Source organism: Trachinotus anak, unplaced genomic scaffold (assembly GCF_046630095.1).
Source record: "Trachinotus anak isolate AG129_WGS33_773 ecotype Australia unplaced genomic scaffold, CSIRO_AGI_Tana_v1 ptg000028l, whole genome shotgun sequence".
Classification (NCBI taxonomy): Eukaryota; Metazoa; Chordata; class Actinopteri; order Carangiformes; family Carangidae; genus Trachinotus; species Trachinotus anak.
The window spans coordinates 21,886,322-21,908,992 of NW_027273879.1; the positions used below are offsets into that span (position 1 = coordinate 21,886,322).

Below are 22,671 nucleotides of genomic sequence, written 5' to 3' on the forward strand. Positions count from 1 at the left end.
GCACTTAAGTCATAAATTCTCATTTTCAAAATCATTAGCCTGTTATAATAATGTAGCTGAGCGTTCTGGGTTCGCCTATACTGTATGAATATAGAAAAGCAATAAACGGGACAGGAGACGAGAAAGCGTGTCCAGCAGCGACTTCGCTGCACTTTTTTCCTCCAGACCGAGAGAAACACCCTCACAACATCAGCGGTGAACCCCGCGAACTTCCCCCCTACGGCAACTCAGAGGGACACACCTCCTTTTCACACATAAACACAGAACAGTCTGTTACAATAATATAGCCTAGTCTTGACTGTGGGTGATGGGGACCTCTGCTGGTGACTTTATAGATGTTCTTAATTTAGGCAGGGAACGTATAGCCTAGCTAATTAGGGAAAAGTTTTTCCACAAAGTGCATTCACACACTCAGCTAAAATGATAATTATAGGCCTATCAGGTTCTTCCAAACAACCAGCTGTTATAGTTTCGCAGAAGTAAAATAAATGTGAACCATACGGTGTAGAAAGAGAACGGTAGTCTATAACATACGCTAAGAAGTTAGCACCAGCACGCTAAACTATTAGTTTGACGGTTTTACACTTCACTTCCGCTTCCGGTCTGTCCGCCGTCATATTCATAAATAAGACACGAAAAACGAAAAAAATGAATTTGCAAAAACCTAATTTCGGCCGTTATTTGGTTTTGGTTTTTTCGTTTTCTCGTTTTTTGATGCTGACAGCAAAAACCGTTTTTCCGTTTTTGGTTTCAAACGAAAAAAGGAAAAAGGGGCGCTGTTTCCGTTTTTTCGTGTTTTGGTTTTGACAGAAAAACGGATTATACTTTGATACCCGGACCCACTGTGCAGGGATGAAGGCCACACTCAGATGCCTGTCCAGATCCACCAGCTATAACACATGAATAAAAACAGAACTGAACTTCACTAAAACCAAAACCAAGGTAAACAGGAAGTTACAGCTGCAGCCCAAATTAAAAGACGATATACTGTAAATCTTCCATTGAAGGAAAATTATTTACAAGGAAAAAATGCTGATGCAAAACAGTAGTGACAGGCTCCTCCTACAATATAAACAGACATCCGGTCTCATGGTGCGTTTCAGCCTCTCACAATCACAGTGCGTCACACGCAAACACTGAGATCTGAGCTCTGTCGATCATGTTCCCGCCCATCTTGCGAGTTAAGATACTTCTCACAAGCGCTCCGAAAATGTTTTCCCCGCCCCCTTGCTCTCACGCGATTGGTTGAGCGGGTGAAGAGGCGTCATTTGAATTTCTTGGACCGTTGTTGGGGCTTTGTGCCGTTCAGTGACTTTAGGAAACAGTATTTTATTTAAACTTTGAATCCGGATCGTTTTTCGACCCCTCAGGTACGTTTACGACCACTTCACCAGGTGAGGACACTTTAAATACAGCGAGTTAATATGACGTTAGCAGTTACATAGCAATTCGCAGCAAAAAGTTAACTTCCCATTAGAGTTCGGAGCTAACGTTAGCTGCTAACTCTACCGTGGTTAATTTGATCCGCTGAAATAAAATGGTAACATTAAGTGTCGTCGGTGTTCGGTTTCTCCATTACTCGGTTTTACGGGGAGGAAATAGAGACATTATTTGAAGCTGTTGTCTTCAGTTAGCTATCTCCTTTCTGACCAGGATTATCAGGTGAGGCTGCTCTCGGTATCACCGTGATGAGTTCAGTGTCAGGGGTCAGCAGCAGTGGTAGAATATCTAATCTATGGGTGTCTCCACATCCTCCTCCACCTGAGGTCTTTACCAGGAGCAGGATCTGAAGTCACCGAGGTAACTTCAGGTTTAACTCTGGTTTTCAGCCCTAATAAGATAAGAAATACTTTATTTACCCCTTTTGAGAAATTCACACAGTCCTACAACAGTTGGTACCGTGGCCAGTCATGGTGACTGATGCTTAACTCCGAACATGCTCTGGATCAGGGTAACTTCAGACAGGGATTTATCTCCTTTTCATCACTGTAGCTCAGAACAACATGAGGAGAGCAAAAACAAAAACTAAACCTTTTAATTTCTTTGATCAGAACAATGATCGACACACTGATCAATATTTCATCATTAGAAATGAACATTTGAGTCACAATAACCTTATCACGCATCAATTACTTCTCTCCACAAACAGTATGACGTCACTGAAACAGTTTGATCTTCATCACATGTTAAGTTTGTTCATCATCATCAGAGGAAGAAACTTGATGATTCATCTTATTACAGTTTATCCTCAGTCTGACTTTAATCAGTAAATTATTTCAACTGTTTCTGCTCTAGTTTGTTCATGTCACCTGTTGAATTTTACCTGATGACATAACTATAACTGAATTTACCTGCAGGTATCAGTGTTTCTTCTCATATTAATACTTTATTCATGGTTCTCATGAGGTTGTTTATAATTATGAACTCAGACAGGTTAACCCAGAGTTAACTGAAACAGGTGATAACCAGCTCCAGTCTAGGTTATCCAGGATGTTAGGTTAAGTTACACTAGATAATGAAGTTGTCCTGGGTTTTTGAACCTGCTCTGTAGTTTAGGCCTCTGTTCATGTCTCAGAACCTGAGGGTGATGCCTACAATGTCACTTATTGATTTGTTAATAGGTGTATTTATTTGTTTATTTGTGTTTAGAATAAAGTAAAAAGTGTGAAGCTGTCACATCATTATGGTGTTCAGTATATTTTAATATATTTTATTTACATCATGGTTCAACACGGAATATTGTCATCCTGTTTCACTCTGTGTTTTAAAGACCATAAACTTGATTCAACATCATACAAGACAAAGCTTTCAGTTTATTCTTGGTTCCACAGGGAAACAAGAAATTTCTTTAAAGAACACCTCCATGAGAACACTGATCCAGGTCACATATCATAGTCTGGAAACTGGAGAATGTTTGACTTTTCTGCTTGATAAATAATCATTAATAGGTTGTCAGAATTCATGATTAATTAATGATTAATTACCTACTAATCCTGTCAGTAGTACACACACACTTATAGTAAAATTCATATGAAGTGGTGGAGTAGTGCTGCTGTTGATTCTGGGCTGATGCCTGAGAAAGCTGAGAGCAAGAGCTCAAGGTCCCTGTGCTGGAGCTTTCATGACCCTTGACCTCCACTAACCCTAACCCCAACCCAGTTCTCCATCAGGGTGAAGGATGTCAACAACATCTACATGAGCAAACCTGGTTTGAGCGGTGTGTGTGTGTGTGTGTGTGTGTGTGTGTGTGTGTGTGTGTGTGTGTGTGTGTGTGTGTGTGTGTGTGTGTGTGTGTGTGTGTGTGTGTTGGAGATGAGTTTATGGACTGAAAACATCTTTCACAGTCTCACCTTAGCTGCTGCTGTGCTGTTCCTCCTGTGGTGCTCATCTGTGTGTAGGAGGCGATGCGTCATGATTCATCTACCAGCCGCCGGAAGGGCAAAACCCCTCAACGCCGCCCACCAGTGCCGGCCGCAGAGACCTCCGGTTCGACACCCAGGTCCCCGCGACAGAGCAGAATGTCAGGTGAGTGAGACTGACTGAGTTTATTTCTATGGTTCTTTTCCAATTGAGAGATTATTATGTGTTTTAATAAAAAATACAGATAAAACAGAATTCACATAATGCACTGATTCATGTCTACAGCATTTTCACTTTATTTAATTGTAGATTTACTTTTAATGTGTCCATTAATCTTCATTAAATTCAATTGCCACAGAGGGTCCTACAAAGAACTGGATTAATGAGGATTAATGGGAGAATTCAGTTTGTGATTTTTGGTAAATTTGCAAAAACCTGTTTTCACTTTATTATTGTGGATAACTGAATGTAGATTGTTGAAGTAAAATGACAAATTTATCAATTTACAGTTAAATCTAAATGACTTCTGAATACATTCTGAAGCCAGTGTACAGACACATAAATAAACACAAGACAGAAGCCTTCAATGAAATTAGCAGTGATTTCAAAGAGGATACTGATTCTGAACATCAGAAAAACCCCTGTCCCCTTTAATGTCTCTGCTCCACAGGCTCATATCCTGTCTCTTCACTCTGGTGTTTGTCATGTCCTCGCCTCCTTTAAAAACAGTTAACTCTCTGTGCCTGCCCCCAGAGCGGGCTCCTGTGTCTCCCAAGAAGAGGAGGTTTCGACCAGGAACCAAGGCCTTAATGGAAATCCGCAAATACCAGAAGAGCACTGACCTCCTGCTCAGGAAGGGACCTTTCTCTCGCCTGGTCAGTCACACAGCTGCAAACCACGAGGAGAATATGAACACTGTACTTGATGTCTGCACCCAGAAGTCTTCTGTTCCTCTTCAGGGATGAATAGAGATCAGCTCTACGCTCACAAGAGCTCCTGTTACAGTGATGCTGATTGATCTGTTCAGGTTAAAAAAACAAGCTAAATAAGCTAGCTAATAACAAGCTAATTTGATTTTAAGTGCGATGAACAAGAATTTAAAAGTTTTCTAATGAAGTTACTTCCATAACATCGAGGTGTAGAGTTTGTGAACTTCTGAAAAACATCTTCCTCTGTTTGGTTCAGGTTCGTGAGGTGTGTCAGAGTTTTTCCAGAGAGGCTCTGAGGTGGCAGGTCTATGCTCTTCTGGCCCTGCAGGAGGTAAACCACTGTCTCCACAGCCAAGCTAACAGACTGCCGTGTTTACACCCAGCTAACAGACTGTTGTGTGATTGTAAAATGTGGTGTTTATTTCTTGTCATCAAATTCAAAACACCTGAGACTGATGATTTCATTCCAGAATCAAAGTAGAACTGAGGTTTTCTCTGTAGAACATTTTCATTTGGCTTTAAATATATTTCATAATACAACTGTTACTGTAACCATAGAGTAGCAGTCATACCTCCCATGTGTCCACGAAGTACACGCAGACCCTTATACAAATGTCTGCAGCCCAAGATTTGTTTCGCTGTGGACCGTGCACGTATCACTGACTGCACATGCTCCAGATAGCAACATGGAGCCTTGATTTGAAGAGAGGTTCCGTTGTAACCGAGGATTTATGATTCTCTCTGGATTCATGACTATCAACCACCGTGTTCACATCAATATATATATATATATATATATATATATATATATATATATATATATATATATATACATACATACATACACACACCTTCTCATTCAATGCGTTTTCTTTATTTTCATGACCATTTACATTGTAGATTCTCACTGAAGGCATCAAAACTATGAATGAACACATATGGAATTATGTACTTAACAAAAAAAGTGTGAAATAACTCTTAACTCTTAAATAGGTCTTATATTTTAGATTCCTCAAAGTAGCCACCCTTTGCTTTTTTGATAGCGCTGCAAACCCTTGGTGTTCTCTCAATGAGCTTCATGAGGTAGTCACCTGAAATGGTTTTCACTTCACAGGTGTGCCTTGTCAGGGTTAATTAGTGGAATGTCTTGCCTTATTAATGGGGTTGGGACCATCAGTTGTGTTGTGCAGAAGTCAGGTTGATACACAGCCGACAGCCCTATTGGACAACTGTTAGAATTCATATTATGGCAAGAACCAATGAGCTAAGTAAAGAGAAACGAGTGGCCATCATTACTTTAAGAAATGAAGGCCAGTCAGTCCGGAAAATTGCGAAAACTTTGAATGTGTTCCCAAGTGCAGTTGCAAAAACCATCAAGCGCTACAACGAAACTGGCTCACATGAGGACCGCCCCAGGAAAAGAAGACCAAGAGTCACCTCTGCCGCTGAGGATAAGTTCATCTGAGTCACCAGCCTCAGAAATCGCAAGTTAACAGCAGCTCAGATTAGAGACCAGATGAATACCACACAGAGTTCTAGCAGCAGACACATCTCTGTTAAAACTGTTAAGAGGAGACTACGCGAATCAGGCCTTCATGGTCAAATAGCTGCTAGGAAACCACTGCTAAGGAGAGGCAACAAGCAAAAGAGATTTGTTTGGGCCAAGAAACACAAGAAATGGACATTAGACCAGTGGAAATCTGTGCTTTGGTCTGATGAGTCCAGATTTGAGATCTTTGGTTCCAACCGCTGTCTTTGTGCGATGCAGAAAAGGTGAACGGATGGATTCTACATGCCTGGTTCCCACCGTGAAGCATGGAGGAGGAGGTGTGATGGTGTGGGGGTGCTTTGCTGGTGACACTGTTGTGGATTTATTCAAAATTGAAGGCATACTGAACCAGCATGGCTACCACAGCATCCTGCAGCGACATGCCATCCCATCTGGTTTGCGTTTAGTTGGACCATCATTTATTTTTCAACAGGACAATGACCCCAAACACACCTCCAGGCTGTGTAAGGGCTATTTGACCAAGAAGGAGAGTGATGGAATGCTGCACCAGATGACCGGGCCTCCACAGTCACCGGACCTGAAGCCAATCGAGATGGTTTGGGGTGAGCTGGACCACAGAGTGAAGGCAAAAGGGCCAACAAGTGCTAAGCATCTCTGGGAACTCCTTCAAGACTGTTGGAAAAACATTTCAGGTGACTACCTCTTGAAGCTCATCAAGAGAATGCCAAGAGTGTGCAAAGCAGTAATCAGAGCAAAGGGTGGCTACTTTGAAGAAACTAGAATATAAGACATGTTTTCAGTTATTTCACACTTTTTTGTTAAGTACATAATTCCGCATGTGTTCATTCATAGTTTTGATGCCTTCAGTGAGAATCTACAATGTAAATAGTCATGAAAATAAAGGAAACGCATTGAATGAGAAGGTGTGTCCAAACTTTTGGCCTGTACTGTAGCTATAAGTGCAGCTTCAACGTATTAGTCTAATAACTGATCTCTGTTGAGGTTTTAAGTTTCTCTTGTTCCTCTGTAACAAAATCATCATACCACAGAGATGATAGTAGACTAAGTGTATTTTCATCAGAGCTGATGTTAATATGATCTGTGATGCTTGATGTTGTTTCTCGGGCTCCATCCACACTGACACATTTTAGTTTTAAACTTGTCTCTTCTTCTACATTTTAGATTTAAACTCATCTCTTCTTCTGTTTCCTCCACCATCGACTCTCCTCCGAAGTCTTCAGCCCCTAAAACAGAGACTTTCAGAAATGCTGCTAGACCTGTTTTAGTCTAAAACTCCAGGGTTGTGTTGTTGTCTGGACGGACAGAAACTGAGACCTTTGGAAACAATGACATAGACACCCATGCTTGCTCTTATCAGCCTCGACTACCAGTGGTGAAACAACATGGATAATTAATTTAAGTGTTACTGACCTTGTCTTTGCAGCAGCTGTTGTTCAGTTCTGTATTTTAACACTACAACAGTCTTTGCTGTTCCTCCTTGAGAGGATTTACTGTAATCAACCAACTGAGAGGAGACAATCTGCTTCCTGTTTACACCAGCTCGCACATACTCGGTGTAGGTAAATAGTCACGTGATGTGTGTTAGTGTGGACGCAGATTGTTCCTGACATGGAGCTAAAACTCTCGTCTGAACAGAGATTGATTTCATTTTAAAAGGAAGACGTGGTGTGGATATAGCCTTAGGCTGATTGAAGTGTGTCTTCTCAATTATCTAATCTAATTTCAGCAGTTACTCTTCCTCCTCCTCATCCTCCCAGGCTGCAGAGGCATTTCTCGTGATGCTATTCTCAGACGCCAACCTGTGTGCCATTCACGCCAAGAGGGTGACCGTGTTTCCCCGTGACATTCAGCTGGCAAGGAGGATCCGTGGGGTTGACAACCTTTAAGACAAGAGACAGACTGACATTCTGTCCTCTTCAATTTGTTCTGATGCTTTACTGCATCAGTCAGTTTGAACTCTACATGTTGTAAAAGTTTTCTGACTCTGTGCCATGTTTATTATCATTTGTCAGTTCATCGAGCCAACAAATTCAGAGTCAGGTCTACTGAGTTTACTTTAGGTCAACCACAGGCTCTGAAAATCATCCTCACGTGATGTTGTATTTTTTTATGTTGTAGAATCATTTTACTATCCAGAATATATCTGCTGTGTTGGTGTGATTACCTCTGATATATTATTGTGTGGATGTTGTTCCCCATTGAACTAAACTTATTCTATTAATAAACACTGATATATATATATATTATTTTTTTTAATTAATTCTTATTTTGATCTGGACACATTTTATCTCATTGTCTCCTCACTGATGTTACTGGTCACGATGTGTCAGTTCAACAGAAACCGTATGGTGAAGGATCACAGATCCCAGTCCGATCTGTTTGAATCTGCACTCTTAGCCACCTGGGACAACCAGCAAGGCAGGGTGAACAGGTGCTAAATACAGTTTTGGTGCTGTAATCTTAATTGGTGGAGGAGCCCAGGTGAGTTTTCACAGAGGGAAACGAAAGCTGCATTCATATTGCACATGAGCTGACCTGAATGCTGATGACTGCAGGAGGAGAATAAATAGACTGAGGTCAAGTTGGATGTCTACTTCCTGGAGCATCAGTGAGCTCAGGCCACAGCTGCTCTGTGGTTTTTACCCTCAGTGACTTGAGTTAGAACTACACACACTTTAACTCACCCAAACGTCTGTTGTCATGAGACGTTCACATCACACGTGTTTACATCAGTCAGTTGACACGTGAAGTTAAATGTAATGTTTTATGAAAACGTAGTGTAGTAGTAGTGTGAAGGCAGAGGTCACAGTTAATAAAATTAAGATAAAATATTTACAACAAAGATGTGGGATATATACAATAATAATAATAAAGACATGGGGAATGTAGTGCAAAATATATACAGAAAATATATAAATATATTCTGTATATATATTTACACTGTGTAATGTAACAAGAATAAGCAGTAGTTCTATAGGGGGTCAGGGGGGGATCAGTGACAGTTGGGCTCTAGCCTGATAGCAGATGGGAAGAAGCTGTTTTTGTGGCGAGAGGTTTTGGTCCTGAAAGACCGCAGCCTCCTGCCAGAGGGGAGTGTCTCAAAGAGTTTGTGTCCAGGGTGGGTCAGCTACAATCTTCCCTGCACGCCTCAGGGTCCTGGAGGGATGGTAGATTGCAGCCAATCACCCTCTCAGCAGAGTGGATGATACACTGCAGTCTGCTTTTGTCCTTCGCAGTGGCAGCAGTGTACCAGATGGTGATGGAGGAGGTGTAGAAGTTCACCATCATTGTCCTTGGCAGGTTGAACTTCTTCAGTTGCCTCAAGAAGTACATCCTCTGCTGGGCTTTCTTGATGAGGGAGCTGATGTTCAGCTCCCACTTGAGATCCTCTGTGATGGTGGTTCCCAAGAAGCGGAAATGCTCCACGGTGGCCACGGGGGAGTCGCACAGGGTGATGGTGGTGTGTGGAGCTGGGTTTTTCCTTAAGTCCACTATCATTTCCACTGTCTTCAGAGCGTTAAGCTCTAGGTTGTTCTGCCTGCACCAGGTCACCGGGTCAATCTCCCACCTATAGGCAGACTCATCGCCGTCAGAGATGAGTCCAATGAGGGTGGAGTCGTCTGCAAACTTCAGGAGCTTGACAGACTGAAGGCTGGAGGTGCAGGTGTTGGTATAGAGGGAGAAGAGCAGAGGAGAAAGAACGCAGCCTTGCGGGGATCCAGTGCTGATGGTCTGGGAGTCAGACACATGCTTTCCTAGCTTCACGTGCTGCCCCCTGTCAGACAGGAAGTCGGTGATCCACCTGCAGGTGGAGTCAGGCGCGCTCAGCTGGAAGAGCTTGTTCTGCAGCAGAGCTGGGATGATGGTGTTGAAGGCGGAGCTGAAGTCCACAAACAACTACACAACTTCACTCAGTAAATCTGCTCCACGTGCAACTATATCAAATACACACGCAGACCACACTTTGTAAAATGGAGTGTAGTGAATGAGCTGTTTTAACTACCTGTTTGTTATGAACCACTGGATGGACTGATAACTATCAATTAACTATTGATAACTATCGATAATTTCACCGAAGCTTCTTCTCTGGTTTGACGGAATCATGACTCAGATTTTTTACTTTGATGTGTGTGTGAGATGTTTTAGATATGGATGTTTGATGACTTATTAATGATCTTGTTGATCTGATTTGGTTTAAAGTGTATTGTTAACGTTGCTATACCAACTGGAGAAACCTCTGTGATGACACAACCTTGTCCTGATTGTCTGAAGGCTTCACTGACACACACGACATGTTCTTTGTTTTTATTGTAAGAACTTTATTTCCTGTGGTTCTCGTGGTTCTCATGGTTCATGGACACCAACGCTCTAGTTTTAATTTCCAGCAGAAATATGTAAGAACAGTCTAGTTCCGAGTTCGTCGTTGTAAAAGAAGTAATGTTCTTATATGATCAACATGGTGGCCTTTTGTTTTGTGACAAGCCGAGTTCATCTGAACGGAGCCAAATGTTACACATACCTACCTCTCACACTAACTTGCTAATGCTGTTCCCTCCATCAGGTGACAGAAACATGAACCAATAGCGTTTCTTCTAGTCAACCCATACAATCTATGAGTCAACCCCGGCCTCATGCTTAGGCTGTGACCACGGATGTACTATAAGACCTTATAATCTTATAATACATCCATGGCGAGCAACTCGTATTGAACTGAATGGGCGCCATTTTTAGATCCGTCATCCAGGTCTTATAATACATCCATGGCTGTGACTGGATAATTAACTTCCGGGTTGAAACTGATGTCGCGTTCAAGTTATATGGGAGTTGTTTGAGTTAGGAGTTTCACACGTCTCCGTTAATATACAGGTAATTTACACTCAGAACTGACGTTTTTCTGAAACGTGGTCTCCTCTGTGATCATACCACCGTGCTGCCGTCGTAAAGTCCGGGGTTTCCATCTCTGCCCTTTGTCCCAGGTGACCTGAACGCAGCACAATCATCAGACACTATAGTTCTCGGCGAAGACGACGAAAGAGAAGCAGGACAGAAGTAATGAGCTGATTTGGGGTCTTTATGTAGATCATGTAAAGTTGAGATGGAGCTATGAGTGGAGAAGTGTGGGTGTAGCTTTCTGCTCTTCTGGCTTTTGTCCTCGAATTCTCCGAGAGAGGGGGCTGGGATGTTTTCAACCAACATGGACACAAAACGAGTAGAGATTCCCTCCGGAGTCCTGGACGACCTCTGCAGGTAACTATGCTCACGGGACGATTTACCGACATTTATCGTTACGGTTTACTCATCATTACCGAGCACCGAGCTCACAAACCCGAAGTCAGGAGCCAAACTACCGCGCTCTACAGCTAGATGTTGTTGTTGATCGTATTTGTTGTTTTCTGTAGTTGTTGTTGTCTATAGTTATTGTTGTCTGCAGCCGTCTGTAGTTGTTATTGTCTGTAGTAGTAGAAGTTGTGTAGTTGTTGTCTTCTGTGGTTGTTGTCTGTACTTGCTGTTGTCGTTTGTGGTTGTTGCTGTCTGTAGTTGTCTGTAGTTGTTGTAGTTACTTCCTCCCATAGATGGTTTCCGTCATTTCAACTTGTTCTCATCACACAGAGAGATAGATAGATAGAGAGAGAGAGAGAGAGAGAGAGATACTTTATTCATCTCACATGTCTTCCATCTTTACAGTGGACATTCATTGGTCAGGAACAGAGTGGATGACATCACACATGGTTGCCAGGGGTAACTGAGGTGTGGCTGTAAACAACAACCAGGAACATGTGAGAATGTGTAGTCCAGGCTGCAGAGATGTTGTCTCACGTTGCCTATGACAGCAGAAAAGATTTCCATCAGTCTCTGTAGTCTGGACCCAGCTCTCATCCCTTGTCAGGTCACCTTGTCTACCAACTCCAGTGTGATCATCTGGTTTCTGGTGTAAAGGGCTCAGAAGTATGACAGAAGTAGCTGTAACAGCCTGCATCAGTGTGGGCACACGTGCACTATTACTGCTCACTAATTCACATTGAATTGAATCCTGTTGTATCCTGTCCATGTAGAATGTCTGAGTCTGTGGGTGTGATCAGACATTCAGTGAGGGCCCACTGTTCATCCGTGGCCCAGAGACCTGCTGTGTTAATCCTGACCCCCTTTGTGTCTCCAGCCGGTTCATCCTGCACATCCCCAGCGAGGAGAGGGACAACGCCATCCGGGTCTGCTTTCAGATCGAGTTGGCTCACTGGTTCTACCTGGACTTCTGCATGCAGAACACTCCAGGAGCTCCTCACTGTGGCATCAGAGACTTCGCCAAAGCTGATATCTTTAGATGTGATTGATGGTGTTAAATGATCTTCACTGTTTTATTCATGTCTTACATTTGACATCCACTGTGCTGTAATATCAACCAGCAGAGGAGACAATGATTAGTCTGGATGTTAGTCTGTTCCAGACTAACATCCAGAGATGGACAGAGTACTCGACCCCAGCACTTGAGTAAGAGTACAAATACTACCGGTCAAAATTTACTCCGTTACAAGTAAAAGTAGCTCAGTCTAAATGTTACTCGAGTAAGAGTAAAAAAGTACTTGCTTTTAAAGGTACTTAAGTATCCAAAAGTACATGCTTTTAAATTTACTTTAAGTAAAAGTAAGAGTAAGAGTAAGAGTAAACTTCTTATTTTTCACATCAATGGAATTACTATAATTTTTTCTAAATTAATTTAAGGACCTTTTAACTCTTGTTTCAGAGAATTAACTCTTTGAAACCACCTGCATTGATGTGCTTGCTTTTAGAACCACAATGTTTTATAAAGCCTGCAGAATCAGAATCAGAATCAGAATCAATTTTATTGCCAAGTATGTTTCACATACAAGGAATTTGTTCTGGTGATTGGTGCAGTTAGAGGTTCTTGGAGGTTCTTGTAAACAACAGGTTTACACAGTTTTAGTCTCTGCCTGTATGTGGGAATCAGGTGAACCATGACATGGTCAGAGTGGCCCAGTGCAGCCCGGGGGACGGCGTGATAAGCACCACTGATTGTGGTGTAACAGTGGTCCAGAGTGTTCCCCTCTCTGGTCGGGCAATTAACAAACTGTCTGTATTTGGGCAGTTCGTGGTTGAGGTTACCTTTGTTAAAGTCACCGAGGACAATAACTACGGAGTCCGGGTTGGTCCGCTCAACACACAGTATCTGCTGTGGCATGTGGTGTAAACACCTATAAGAACAAATAAAATGAATGGGATCATAAGAGGACAGCAGATGTTGCAGATGCAGTGTTTATTAACAATTATTAAAACTGTAACCAAATGAACCTGCACCGTCCAACTAACTCTCTATCATTTAGCTAAGTTGGGAACTGGAACCCCCTCAAAGACCAATGTTGTCCCCAGACCACTGGTTGAGAACCACTGCTTTACAAAAAACTACATCTCTGCTTTCAATAACTCAATGTTGAAGTCACTTGACTTTACAGGAAGGACATGTGCCAGTACAATATAGGAGCACAACAAACTCTGTCTCCCCATGTCTGTCTTGTCTGTCTCCGTGCCTGTCTCCCAATGTCCGTCTCCCCATGTCTGTCTTGTCTGTCTCCGTGCCTGTCTCCCAATGTCCATCTCCCCATGTCTGTCTTGTCTGTCTCCGTGCCTGTCTCCCAATGTCTGTCTCCCCATGTCTGTCTTGTCTCCCCTGTCCCGATATTATTATCTGCTTTTACGTAGATCCCAGTGGAGAGCGTGCACTGTGATAGGTTTCATTCTTTGACAAACACAGCTTGTGTCCAGTAGTATTTTAGAATAAAAAAAAAAAAAAAAAAAAAAAGCAGACCTGAAAGTAACAAGTACTTTTCAGCCCTCCTAGAAATTTACTGGAGTAAAAGTAAAAATATTTGTCCTGGAAATGTATTCAAGTAAGAGTAATAAGTACCAAAGAAATCTAATACTCAAGTAAAGTAGAAATCCTCTGGATATGTACTTAAGTACAGTACTCAAGTAAATTTACTCCGTTACTGTCCACCACTGCTAACATCTCGGCACCCCTTTATCCTCATCCTCAGAGGTGGTGCTGGTGTTGCTGTAGTTGTTTTCCTTGACAGCTGCAAACTCTTCCATCACTGTCCATTTCTTTTGCCTCATGGAGAGGATGTGCAGAAAGTGCTGGAGCAGTGGAAGGAGTACAAGATGGGTGTACCTACATATGGAGCCATCATTCTGGATGAATCATTAGAAAGTGTGAGTTATATTTGCACACTCCAACACATTAGACAAAGATTTACATCTTGGTTTATTTGCATGTTTGTCATCATCATTTCTGTCAGTCCCAGCAAGTCTGAACTCAGCAGCTGAGACCTGGAAACACCAAGGTCAGAAAGGTCAAATTATGTCATCACTGGTAAAAACTACAGAGACCTGAACTATAAATAAAACTTCGGTGTTATCCTGTGGAGACAGAACCACGACTGTTTCATTAATGACACTAACAGACTTAATTAAAACCAGGTTTTGATTAATCTGCTCTGTTTGTGCTGAGTCTTACTCTACTTTTTTCTTACTGTCAACAAATGTCATGAGAACACAAAGTCAACGACGTGTTGAGCTGCTTCTCTGGTCTGAATGTCTGGGAGTGAGGATGGAGGGTCACTCAGACACGAAGTCTGGCTCTATTATGGACCTGCCTCCTGACCAGAGTTGAATTAACGCATTGAGTCCCTTAGTTCAGGCAGTCATTTAAAATATCTGGACTAGTTTGAAGTTGTCCTGTAGAACCAGCTGCATCAACTGAAGTTAACACAGCTTCACATATTAAATTCAATCAACAACTGTTGAGTCTAACTGATCAACATCAGAACCAGACCCTGTCCACTCTGACTCTGATCTGAGTCAGAGTGAACTGACTCAGATCAGAAAACTCAGTTTTGATCTCAGGTTCATCAGCTCAGAGTTCAGGGTCTGGGTTTTTTAAACCTGTTTTCTGGAATAGACCTCTGAGCTTCCATAAACAGACTTTATTTTATTTCATATTAGCTCTGCCTCTGTCTCCACCCCTCAGGCCCAACCCTGCTCAACAAATAAACCTCATCTTGTTCTCTGTTCTGCTGTACACCACAGTGACAGGTGTTGATCCATCGGTATGTAGAAGGCCATGGCCCTGAGCTGAATCCTCTTTGATCAGAATCTGTTGTAAAGTGGGTTGAGGACTTTGTTAGACCCTTATAGTCACCTGACACAGGTAGATATGTCAGTAGTGGTAATGTTGATGTAAACAGGTCTGTCATTCTCTGTGTAGTGATTGGTTTAATTTTAAAGAAGACAAACAGCTGCGTCACAGGGAGGAGGTGATATTTTGATATGAAGCTTCACCTGTGTACACATGGTCTGTCTCACCTGCTGTGTCCTCTCTCCTCAGGTGCTGCTCGTTCAGGGATACCTTGCGAAGTCAGGCTGGGGCTTTCCGAAGGGGAAGGTTAATGAGGACGAGGCTCCTCATGACTGTGCAGTGCGTGAAGTGAGTCTCATGTTGTTCACGGTTCAGCTCTGAGAGAAGCCTGAAGAGTCTTTAGTTCAGAGTTCCAAACCCTGTTTTCCAGGTGTTGGAGGAGACAGGCTTCGATATCAAGAATCGTATCTGCAAAGACATGTACATAGAGCAGAAGATCACCGACCAGCTGGTGCGGCTCTATATTATTCCAGGAGTGTCAAAGGACACCAAGTTCAACCCCAAAACCAGGAAAGAGATCAGGGTGGGAACTCGACTTGACACACTCATCTGCAGCTGTTTGTGGCTCTCAAACATGTTTCATGGTCTTCTTCTCCTCCTGCAGAACATCGAGTGGTTTCCTGTTGAGAAGCTGCCATGTCACAGGAACGACATGACCCCCAAGTCCAAACTGGGACTGGCCCCCAACAGGTTTTTCATGGCCATCCCATTCATGAGGTGAGTCTCTCACACACACACACACACACACATATACACATAAACAAACATGCGTGTTTTAGTACAGAGCTGCAATTAGGACATGGTTAGCCTAGCTTAGCATAAAGACTGTAAACAAGGGGAAACAGCTAGCCTGACTCTGTCCACAGTTCAGCAGTTCACTGAATCACATGTTTGTCACGTTTGTGTCTTTATATAAACAGAGATGAAACAGAAACAGTGTGTGCCTGACTTCATGTGACTGATACTGATGTGACACTTGCTGTTCCACTTGTACAGACCTCTGAGAGACTGGATCAGCAGGCAGAGAGGAGAGTCAACAGACAGTGACGAGGACTTCACCAACTCCAGCAATGCTGCATCCAAACCTTCAGACAACGCTCGGTAAACAATACACAACAGATGGGGTAGGGTTAGGCTATGCTAAGCGGTGATCAGCTGGTGATCGGCTGGCTCTGTGAACTCAGACAGAGGAAGAGTCATTAATCAGAATCAGAATCAGAATCAGTTTTATTGCCAAGTATGTTTTCACATACAAGGAATTTTTTCTGGTGATTGGTGCAATTGATCAGCAACAGTGGGGCTCTCTAGCCTTGTTGATGAGGCTAATAGCAGATGGGAAGAAGCTATTTTTGTGGCGAGAGGTTTTGGTCCTGAAGGACCGCAGCCTCCTGCCAGAGGGGAGTGTCTCAAAGAGTTTGTGTCCAGGGTGGGAGGAGTCAGCTACAATCTTCCCTGCACGTCCTTGAGGCGTACAGGTCCTGGAGGGACGGAAGATTGCAGCCAATCACCTTCTCAGCAGAGTGGATGATACGCTGCAGTCTGTTATTGTCCCTCTCCGTGGCAGCAGCGTACCAGATGGTGATGGAGGAGGTGAGGATGGACTCAATGATGGAGGTGTAGAAGTTCACCATCATAGTCCTTGGCAGGTTGAACTTCTTCAATTGCCTCAGGAAATACATCCTCTGCTGAGCTTTTTTGATGAGGGAGCTGATGTTTAGCTCCCATTTGAGATCCTGTGTGATGGTGGTTCCCAAGAAGCGAAAATGCTCCACGGTAGCCACGGGGGAGTCACACAGGGTGATGGGGGTGGGTGGGGCTGGGCTCTTCCTGAAGTCCACTATCATTTCCACTGTCTTCAGAGCGTTTAGCTCTAGGTTGTTCTGCCTGCACCAGGTCACCAGACGGTCAGTCTCCCACCTGTAGGCAGACTCATCGCCATCAGAGATGAGTCCAATGAGAGTGGTGTCGTCTGCAAACTTCAGGAGCTTGACAGACTGATGGCTGGAGGTGCAGGTGTTGGTGTACAGGGAGAAGAGCAGAGGAGAAAGAACGCAGCCTTGCGGGGATCCAGTGCTGATGGTCTGGGAGTCAGACACGTGCTTTCCTAGCTTCACGTGCTGCCTCCTGTCAGACAGGAAGTCGGTGATCCACCTGCAGGTGGAGTCAGGCACGCTCAGCTGGGAGAGCTTGTCCTGCAGCAGAGCCAGGATGATGGTGTTGAAGGCAGAGCTGAAGTCCACAAACAGGATCCTGGCATAGGTCCCTGAGGAGTCCAGGTGCTGGAGGATGAAGTGGAGAGCCATGTTGACAGCGTCGTCTACAGACCTGTTGGCTCTGTAGGCGAACTGCAGGGGGTCCAGGAGTGGGTCAGTGATGGATTTGAGATGGGACAGGATAAGGCGCTCAAATGATTTCATGACCACAGAGGTCAGGGCAATGGGTCTATAGTCATTTAGTCCTGTGGGCCTTGGTTTTTTGGGGACAGGGATGATGGTGGAGGATTTTAAGCAGGCTGGCACGTGGCAGGTCTCCAGTGAGGTGTTGAAGATGTCTGTGAACACTGGAGACAGCTGATCAGCACAGTGCTTCAGGGATGATGGAGAGACAGAGTCAGGACCGGCTGCTTTGCGGGGGTTCTGCTTCTTAAAAAGCCTGTTGACATCTCTCTCCAGGATAGAGAGAGACGTTCCTTTGGTAGGGGAGGAGGGGGGTTCTGATGTGGCTCTGATGTGGAGGTTAGTGTCAGGCTTGTCCCACTGTCTTTCAAAGCGGCAGTAGAACTCATTCAGATCGTTGGCCAGACGGAAGTCATTAATGGAGTGGGGGGGTTTAGGTTTGTAGTTTGTGATCTTTCTGAGCCCTTTCCAGACAGAAGCAGAGTCATTGGCTGAGAACTGGAGCTGAAGTTTCTCAGAGTACAGTCGTTTAGCTTCTCTCACCGCTTTGCTAAACCTGTACTTGGACTCTTTAAACTTGTCCCTGTCCCCACTCCTGAAAGCTTCCTCCTTTTGCCTCCTGAGCTGACTGAGCTTAGCTGTGAACCAGGGTTTGTCATTGTTATAACTCACCCTGGTGAATGATGGGATACAGCAGTCCTCACAGAAGCTGATGTATGACGTCACAGCCTCTGTGAACTCATCCAGACTGTTGGAAGCAGTCCTGAACACCTCCCAGTTAGTGCAGTCCAAACATGCCTGCAGATCCTCTATGGCTTCACTGCTCCACTGCTTCGATGTCCTCACAGCAGGTTTACACAGTTTTAGTTTCTGCCTGTATGTGGGAATCAGGTGGACCATGACATGGTCAGAGTGGCCCAGTGCAGCCCGGGGGACGGCGTGATAAGCACCACTGATTGTGGTGTAACAGTGGTCCAGAGTGTTCCCCTCTCTGGTCGGGCAATTAACAAACTGTCTGTATTTGGGCAGTTCATGACTGAGGTCACCTTTGTTAAAGTCACCAAGGACAATAACTACGGAGTCCGGGTTGGTCTGCTCCACACACAGTATCTGGTCGGCGAGCGCCCAGATAATTAGAAGCAGCATCATCAGAACCATGAATGAGGTCTCTACTGAGACGAGCAGAAAACAACAGAAGGTGATGATCACAGAACCAGAAGCTGCAGAAACAGAAATGATGTCTGAATATTAAAGGTACAGCCATAACAAGTGTGTGAAGTATTACATGTGTACAGATGTGAGTGTTTGTTTAGTGTGGTGGTGAACCAACTGTTGAGAGGACATGGAGAAGGAGAGCAGCTCCTGTCTGATGAGGTCTGTTTTCATCAGAAACAGTGTGAGGATTTAGTTCTAATAGCAAACTGATTTTGTCGTCCACTTCTCAGGTTGAAGTCTCGCCGCCTCACAGGTATTGATGTATTTCCTGGGAACAGCTGGACCAAGCAGCTGCAGCAGAAGACTGTGGGCCAGCTGAGCCAGTACGAGCTGAACCAGGTTAGAGAAGACCACATGACACTACCCATCATTCAACAGGAGCGTCGTCCAGTCAGGACACAGGTCATGCAGTCAAGTTACTGCTACACGTCAAGTCTGTCAGTACCTGATAAACACTGTCACCTGGTGAGTGAGACACCTGAACATCACCCAGAGTCACATGTCAGGACCTGCACCTGCCAGACATGTGTTTACCTCTTCTAAAAGGTTAAAACATCAGGTGTCTGTCTCTGGGTGTGTGTCTTCAGGTGTGTTTCTCCAGGTGTTTGTCTGCAAGTGTGTGTCTCCAGGTATTTGTCTTCAGGTGTTTGTCTGCATGTGTGTGTCTCCAGGTGTTTGCCTTCAGGTCTTTGTCTCTGAGTGTTTGTCTCCAGGTGTTTGTCTTCAGGTGTTTGTCTGCAGGTGTGTGTCCTCAGGTGTTTGTCTCTGGGTGTTTGTCCCCGGGTGTGTGTCTGAAGGTATTTGTGTGCAGGTGTGTGTCTCCAGGTGTTTATCTTCAGGTGTTTGTCTCCAGGTGTGTGTCTGCAGGTGATAGCGGTAACAGGTCAAACAACTGATGCAGCCACAGTACCTCTGTTCTATCCTCCGTTCTTTCGTCTGTTCTATCTTCTGTTCTTTCCTCTGTTCTATCCTCTGTTCTTACCTCTGTTCTTTTCTCTTTAGAACCCAACCATGAAGGCCAATGGGAAAAAATGTCAGGATTCCTCTTACGTGAAGAAAGGAGTCAGTGACAGTGGAACCAGCACCCAGCAGGTGAAGACAAGAACCCCACATGTTGTTTTCATTATAGAGGGACTGTGTGGTTCTGGATTTCAGAGCAGCTTTAGGACCATGATATGATCTACTGATGATTGTTTCACCAGCAGGTCTCTGTTCTGTTTTTGTTTCCACAGAAAGAGGATAAAAGACTTCAGCCCAGGAGACTGCAGGACAGTTTTGACAGAGGTATTTGTTGAACCAAGTCCACGTGTCTGTGATGGTTTCTCCTCAGCGTGGGACTGACACAGTTACAGAGTGAATCATTGTGGTTCATTTGGTGGAACCATGTTAGTGTGAATCAGTTTGGTCTGAAAACATGTAGCTCATCATTTTAAAAGGTGTGCTGAGTGAAACTGGAGAATGTGAGAAACATCTCTCTCTGCTAGGACTACAAAAACACTCAGAGTGGAGCCTCTTTACCTCACACGCAATCTTTGACAGAGTACATACATCACCTGCAGAGTACACTACAATGACAGATTCATGACTCAAAGTGACTCTGATTCACCAGCTCGCAGGTCACATGAAAGGCCGTGGTGAACACCTGACTTTAATCAGCTTTACTGTAACCTGTAGTGATCGATTAGTGATTGTATCTCACTGATCAGCCCAGACAATGATCCTCGGGCTCCGACATTGTTCCTGGAGCAGACATTGAGCAGTTAAAGTGACAGAGTAATAAATGATCAGATCTCTGTTTGCTGCAGGGCTCCAGGGCCCTGGGGCCATCGTCTAAGAGAAACAGCTCAGTGAAGGTAACAAGCCTCTCTCTCCACAGATGGCGTTCCGTGCAGCACCAGCAGTCAGCACCTGGTCCACAGCAGAGACTCTGAGCAGCTGCTCTCCTCTCAGACCTTCCTCACCTTCAGATTTGACAGAGACGCCATCATGAAATGTTTTGACTACTGACCTGAAGAAGCTGAGCCTGTAACCACATCTCGTCACACCTCAGAGAATTCTACCTAAAGTCCAGACAAGGATGCCGTTGAACATGACCTTTCCCATGATGCTTTGCTTCTCATGAACACACACACTCTCAGTGGGGAGTGTTCCTTCCATCACTGAACACAAACACTGAGCTTTACTAGAGTTGTTTGACTTTTCAGACCTTTTTAAACAGCTCCAACACTGTTCAGAGTGACACAACAGGAACACAACTTCACAACGACACAAACTGTGAGGAGGGGACGGCTCAAGTGACCATGAGTCAACAGGTGACTGATATCTGAGTGAATCAGTCTTCATAATTCAGACATTGATTTTAAGTTGTAATAATTAGGTGTTGATTGTTTCCTCCACCAAACCAGAAGGAAGGTGTATTAACATGTTGTTGGTTGCATTTCCAACATGATTTCAGGTTTTATCAGGAATTTAGTGATGTAGAATAATGACCTGACAAAGTGTCATTACAGCTTCGTCTATGGCTGCAAATATAATGTATGATGTTTAATATTCAGGCCAGAAAATGTTCTAATTAAATTCCTTTGATCAGTAATCATCAGTGTGCTCCACTGTGATAACACAGTGAACCAAACTTGTTTCTATCTGAATTTAAATTCTACTGCCATGGTAACTTACTGTCAAAGTGAAGCATCATGGGACTGAGCATCAGAAACAATGACCATGAAAAGACCCTGGCTGCTTCATTTCCATCTGACACGAGGGGAAAGAAGAGTCCATTTTATTTTTAGGTTTGTGGTGTGGCAGTTTGAAAATGAAAAGTTCAATCATAGTTTCACTGTGGTCTGAGGAGATCACTGGTTCACTGGATCACTGGTCCACTCAATCATTGCATCATGGATTCACTGGATCATTGCATCACTGGTTCACTGGATCACTGAGCAGTTCATTTTAGCAGTAAGTGTGTTTCCTACCAAACATCTGCACACAAGGAAAGTCACATTTCAATTAGAGTCAATAGTTCAACTTAAGTATTTTCAGCCACAGATGTTCACAGACTGTTGTGTTATCATCTTAAAGTGACCCTGGTTTTTATCTGGACTGTTCAGACTGTTCAGGCTTAAACTCCTGTAAAATCCATAGTTGCCACAGAGTTAGACCACAGTGATCAGGTTCAGCTGAAACCATAATTCAGACCAGGGTCTCGTGGCTCTGGGCTCTCCTCATCATGTTTGTCATGTAATTGTACAGAAGGTGAATTCATGTTGTCGTCTGCTTCACTAGTGTTTTGACTGTGAATATTAATAAAGTCTGTTTTTTCATTCCTGGCAATGGACCTGTTTTAGTTTTAACTGTAATCTCTTCTCCTGGAGGAAGGCTCTTATTTTGGTAATAACTGTATACTGTTTGTTTTTAAATTTGTTTTCAACAGGACTGAAGCAGGAAAATGATGCTTCTTCAGTGACTAGAGGAGAAATGATTTTTGTCTTAGAATAAGATTCAGCTGAGGTCAGAGGTTGTGATGTGATCACCTGCTCTGAATATCCTCAGGTAGTGTTCAACAGGAACACACATGGTTGACTCATTTAAATTATTTAAATAAGTGTAGTGTAACAAATGATGCATAACATCACATACACAGCGTGTTCAGAAAGTCTTCAGACCCCTGGACTTCAACATGCTGTACATATAATTTTAAATGGATGAAACTACTCCATGAGGACAAAGTGAAAACGTGTTTTTAACAAATTCATTAAAAATCAAAAATTGAAACTTCTCATTAACAAAAGTCTTCAGATCTTAATCCAGTTCTTTGTAGGTCCCTCTTCAGCAGCAGTTCCAGCTTCAGTCTTCTTGTATCTCTACAGGCTCAGAGCATGGATCTGGTCAGTTAATCTGAGTCTTCCTATCAGATCCTCTTAGACTCCATCAGACTCGACAGGAAGTGTGTGAACTGTCATCTTCAGGTCTCTTCACAGATGGTCTATGGGGTTTAAGTCTGGATTTGGCTGGTCCCCTCAGGGACAGTCAGAG

At 43.7% G+C, this 22,671-nt stretch overlaps 2 protein-coding genes across 11 annotated transcripts; both read left to right on the forward strand.

Moving 5' to 3' along the window:
- Nucleotides 1-1,129: 1,129 nt before the first annotated feature.
- Nucleotides 1,130-8,064, forward strand: cenpa (histone H3-like centromeric protein A). Of its 7 annotated transcripts, none has more exons than XM_071465837.1 (5): nucleotides 1,130-1,370; nucleotides 3,399-3,525; nucleotides 4,090-4,235; nucleotides 4,546-4,620; nucleotides 7,550-8,064. In XM_071465837.1, exons 2-5 carry the CDS (start codon nucleotides 3,405-3,407, stop codon nucleotides 7,661-7,663), a joined length of 456 nt encoding a protein of 151 aa, XP_071321938.1. In that variant the 5' UTR covers nucleotides 1,130-1,370; nucleotides 3,399-3,404; the 3' UTR covers nucleotides 7,664-8,064. The 7 variants fall into 7 exon arrangements, with proteins under 7 accessions (XP_071321938.1, XP_071321937.1, XP_071321936.1 ...); XM_071465836.1 differs by having other exon boundaries at nucleotides 1,170-1,394; nucleotides 3,345-3,525; nucleotides 7,578-8,064; XM_071465835.1 differs by having other exon boundaries at nucleotides 1,170-1,370; nucleotides 3,345-3,525; nucleotides 7,578-8,064.
- Nucleotides 8,065-9,678: 1,614 nt separating this feature from the next.
- On the forward strand, nucleotides 9,679-21,969 carry dcp2 (decapping mRNA 2). Of its 4 annotated transcripts, XM_071465829.1 has the most exons (12): nucleotides 9,679-10,686; nucleotides 10,797-11,067; nucleotides 11,978-12,129; nucleotides 13,916-14,043; nucleotides 15,218-15,316; nucleotides 15,399-15,551; nucleotides 15,633-15,745; nucleotides 16,025-16,129; nucleotides 18,870-19,041; nucleotides 19,642-19,731; nucleotides 19,872-19,923; nucleotides 20,516-21,969. In XM_071465829.1, exons 2-12 carry the CDS (start codon nucleotides 11,000-11,002, stop codon nucleotides 20,644-20,646), a joined length of 1,263 nt encoding a protein of 420 aa, XP_071321930.1. In that variant the 5' UTR covers nucleotides 9,679-10,686; nucleotides 10,797-10,999; the 3' UTR covers nucleotides 20,647-21,969. The 4 variants fall into 4 exon arrangements, with proteins under 4 accessions (XP_071321930.1, XP_071321928.1, XP_071321931.1 ...); XM_071465827.1 differs by having other exon boundaries at nucleotides 9,679-11,067; XM_071465830.1 differs by having other exon boundaries at nucleotides 9,700-11,067; nucleotides 18,870-18,978.
- Nucleotides 21,970-22,671: the final 702 nt, after the last annotated feature.

What these genes read in the sequence shown, in the direction of transcription:
- cenpa (XM_071465836.1), top strand. Translation starts at nt 3,405, where the DNA reads ATGCGTCATGATTCATCTACCAGCCGCCGGAAGGGCAAAACCCCTCAA. An exon ending in GCGACAGAGCAGAATGTCAG is followed by an intron (nt 3,526 to 4,089) that starts GTGAGTGAGACT and finishes CTTTAAAAACAG; the next exon opens with TTAACTCTCTGTGCCTGCCC. An exon ending in AGGGACCTTTCTCTCGCCTG is followed by an intron (nt 4,236 to 4,545) that starts GTCAGTCACACA and finishes TGTTTGGTTCAG; the next exon opens with GTTCGTGAGGTGTGTCAGAG.
- dcp2 (XM_071465827.1), top strand. Translation starts at nt 11,000, where the DNA reads ATGTTTTCAACCAACATGGACACAAAACGAGTAGAGATTCCCTCCGGA. An exon ending in ATGGCCATCCCATTCATGAG is followed by an intron (nt 15,746 to 16,024) that starts GTGAGTCTCTCA and finishes CCACTTGTACAG; the next exon opens with ACCTCTGAGAGACTGGATCA. An exon ending in GCAGGACAGTTTTGACAGAG is followed by an intron (nt 19,924 to 20,515) that starts GTATTTGTTGAA and finishes CTCTCTCCACAG; the next exon opens with ATGGCGTTCCGTGCAGCACC.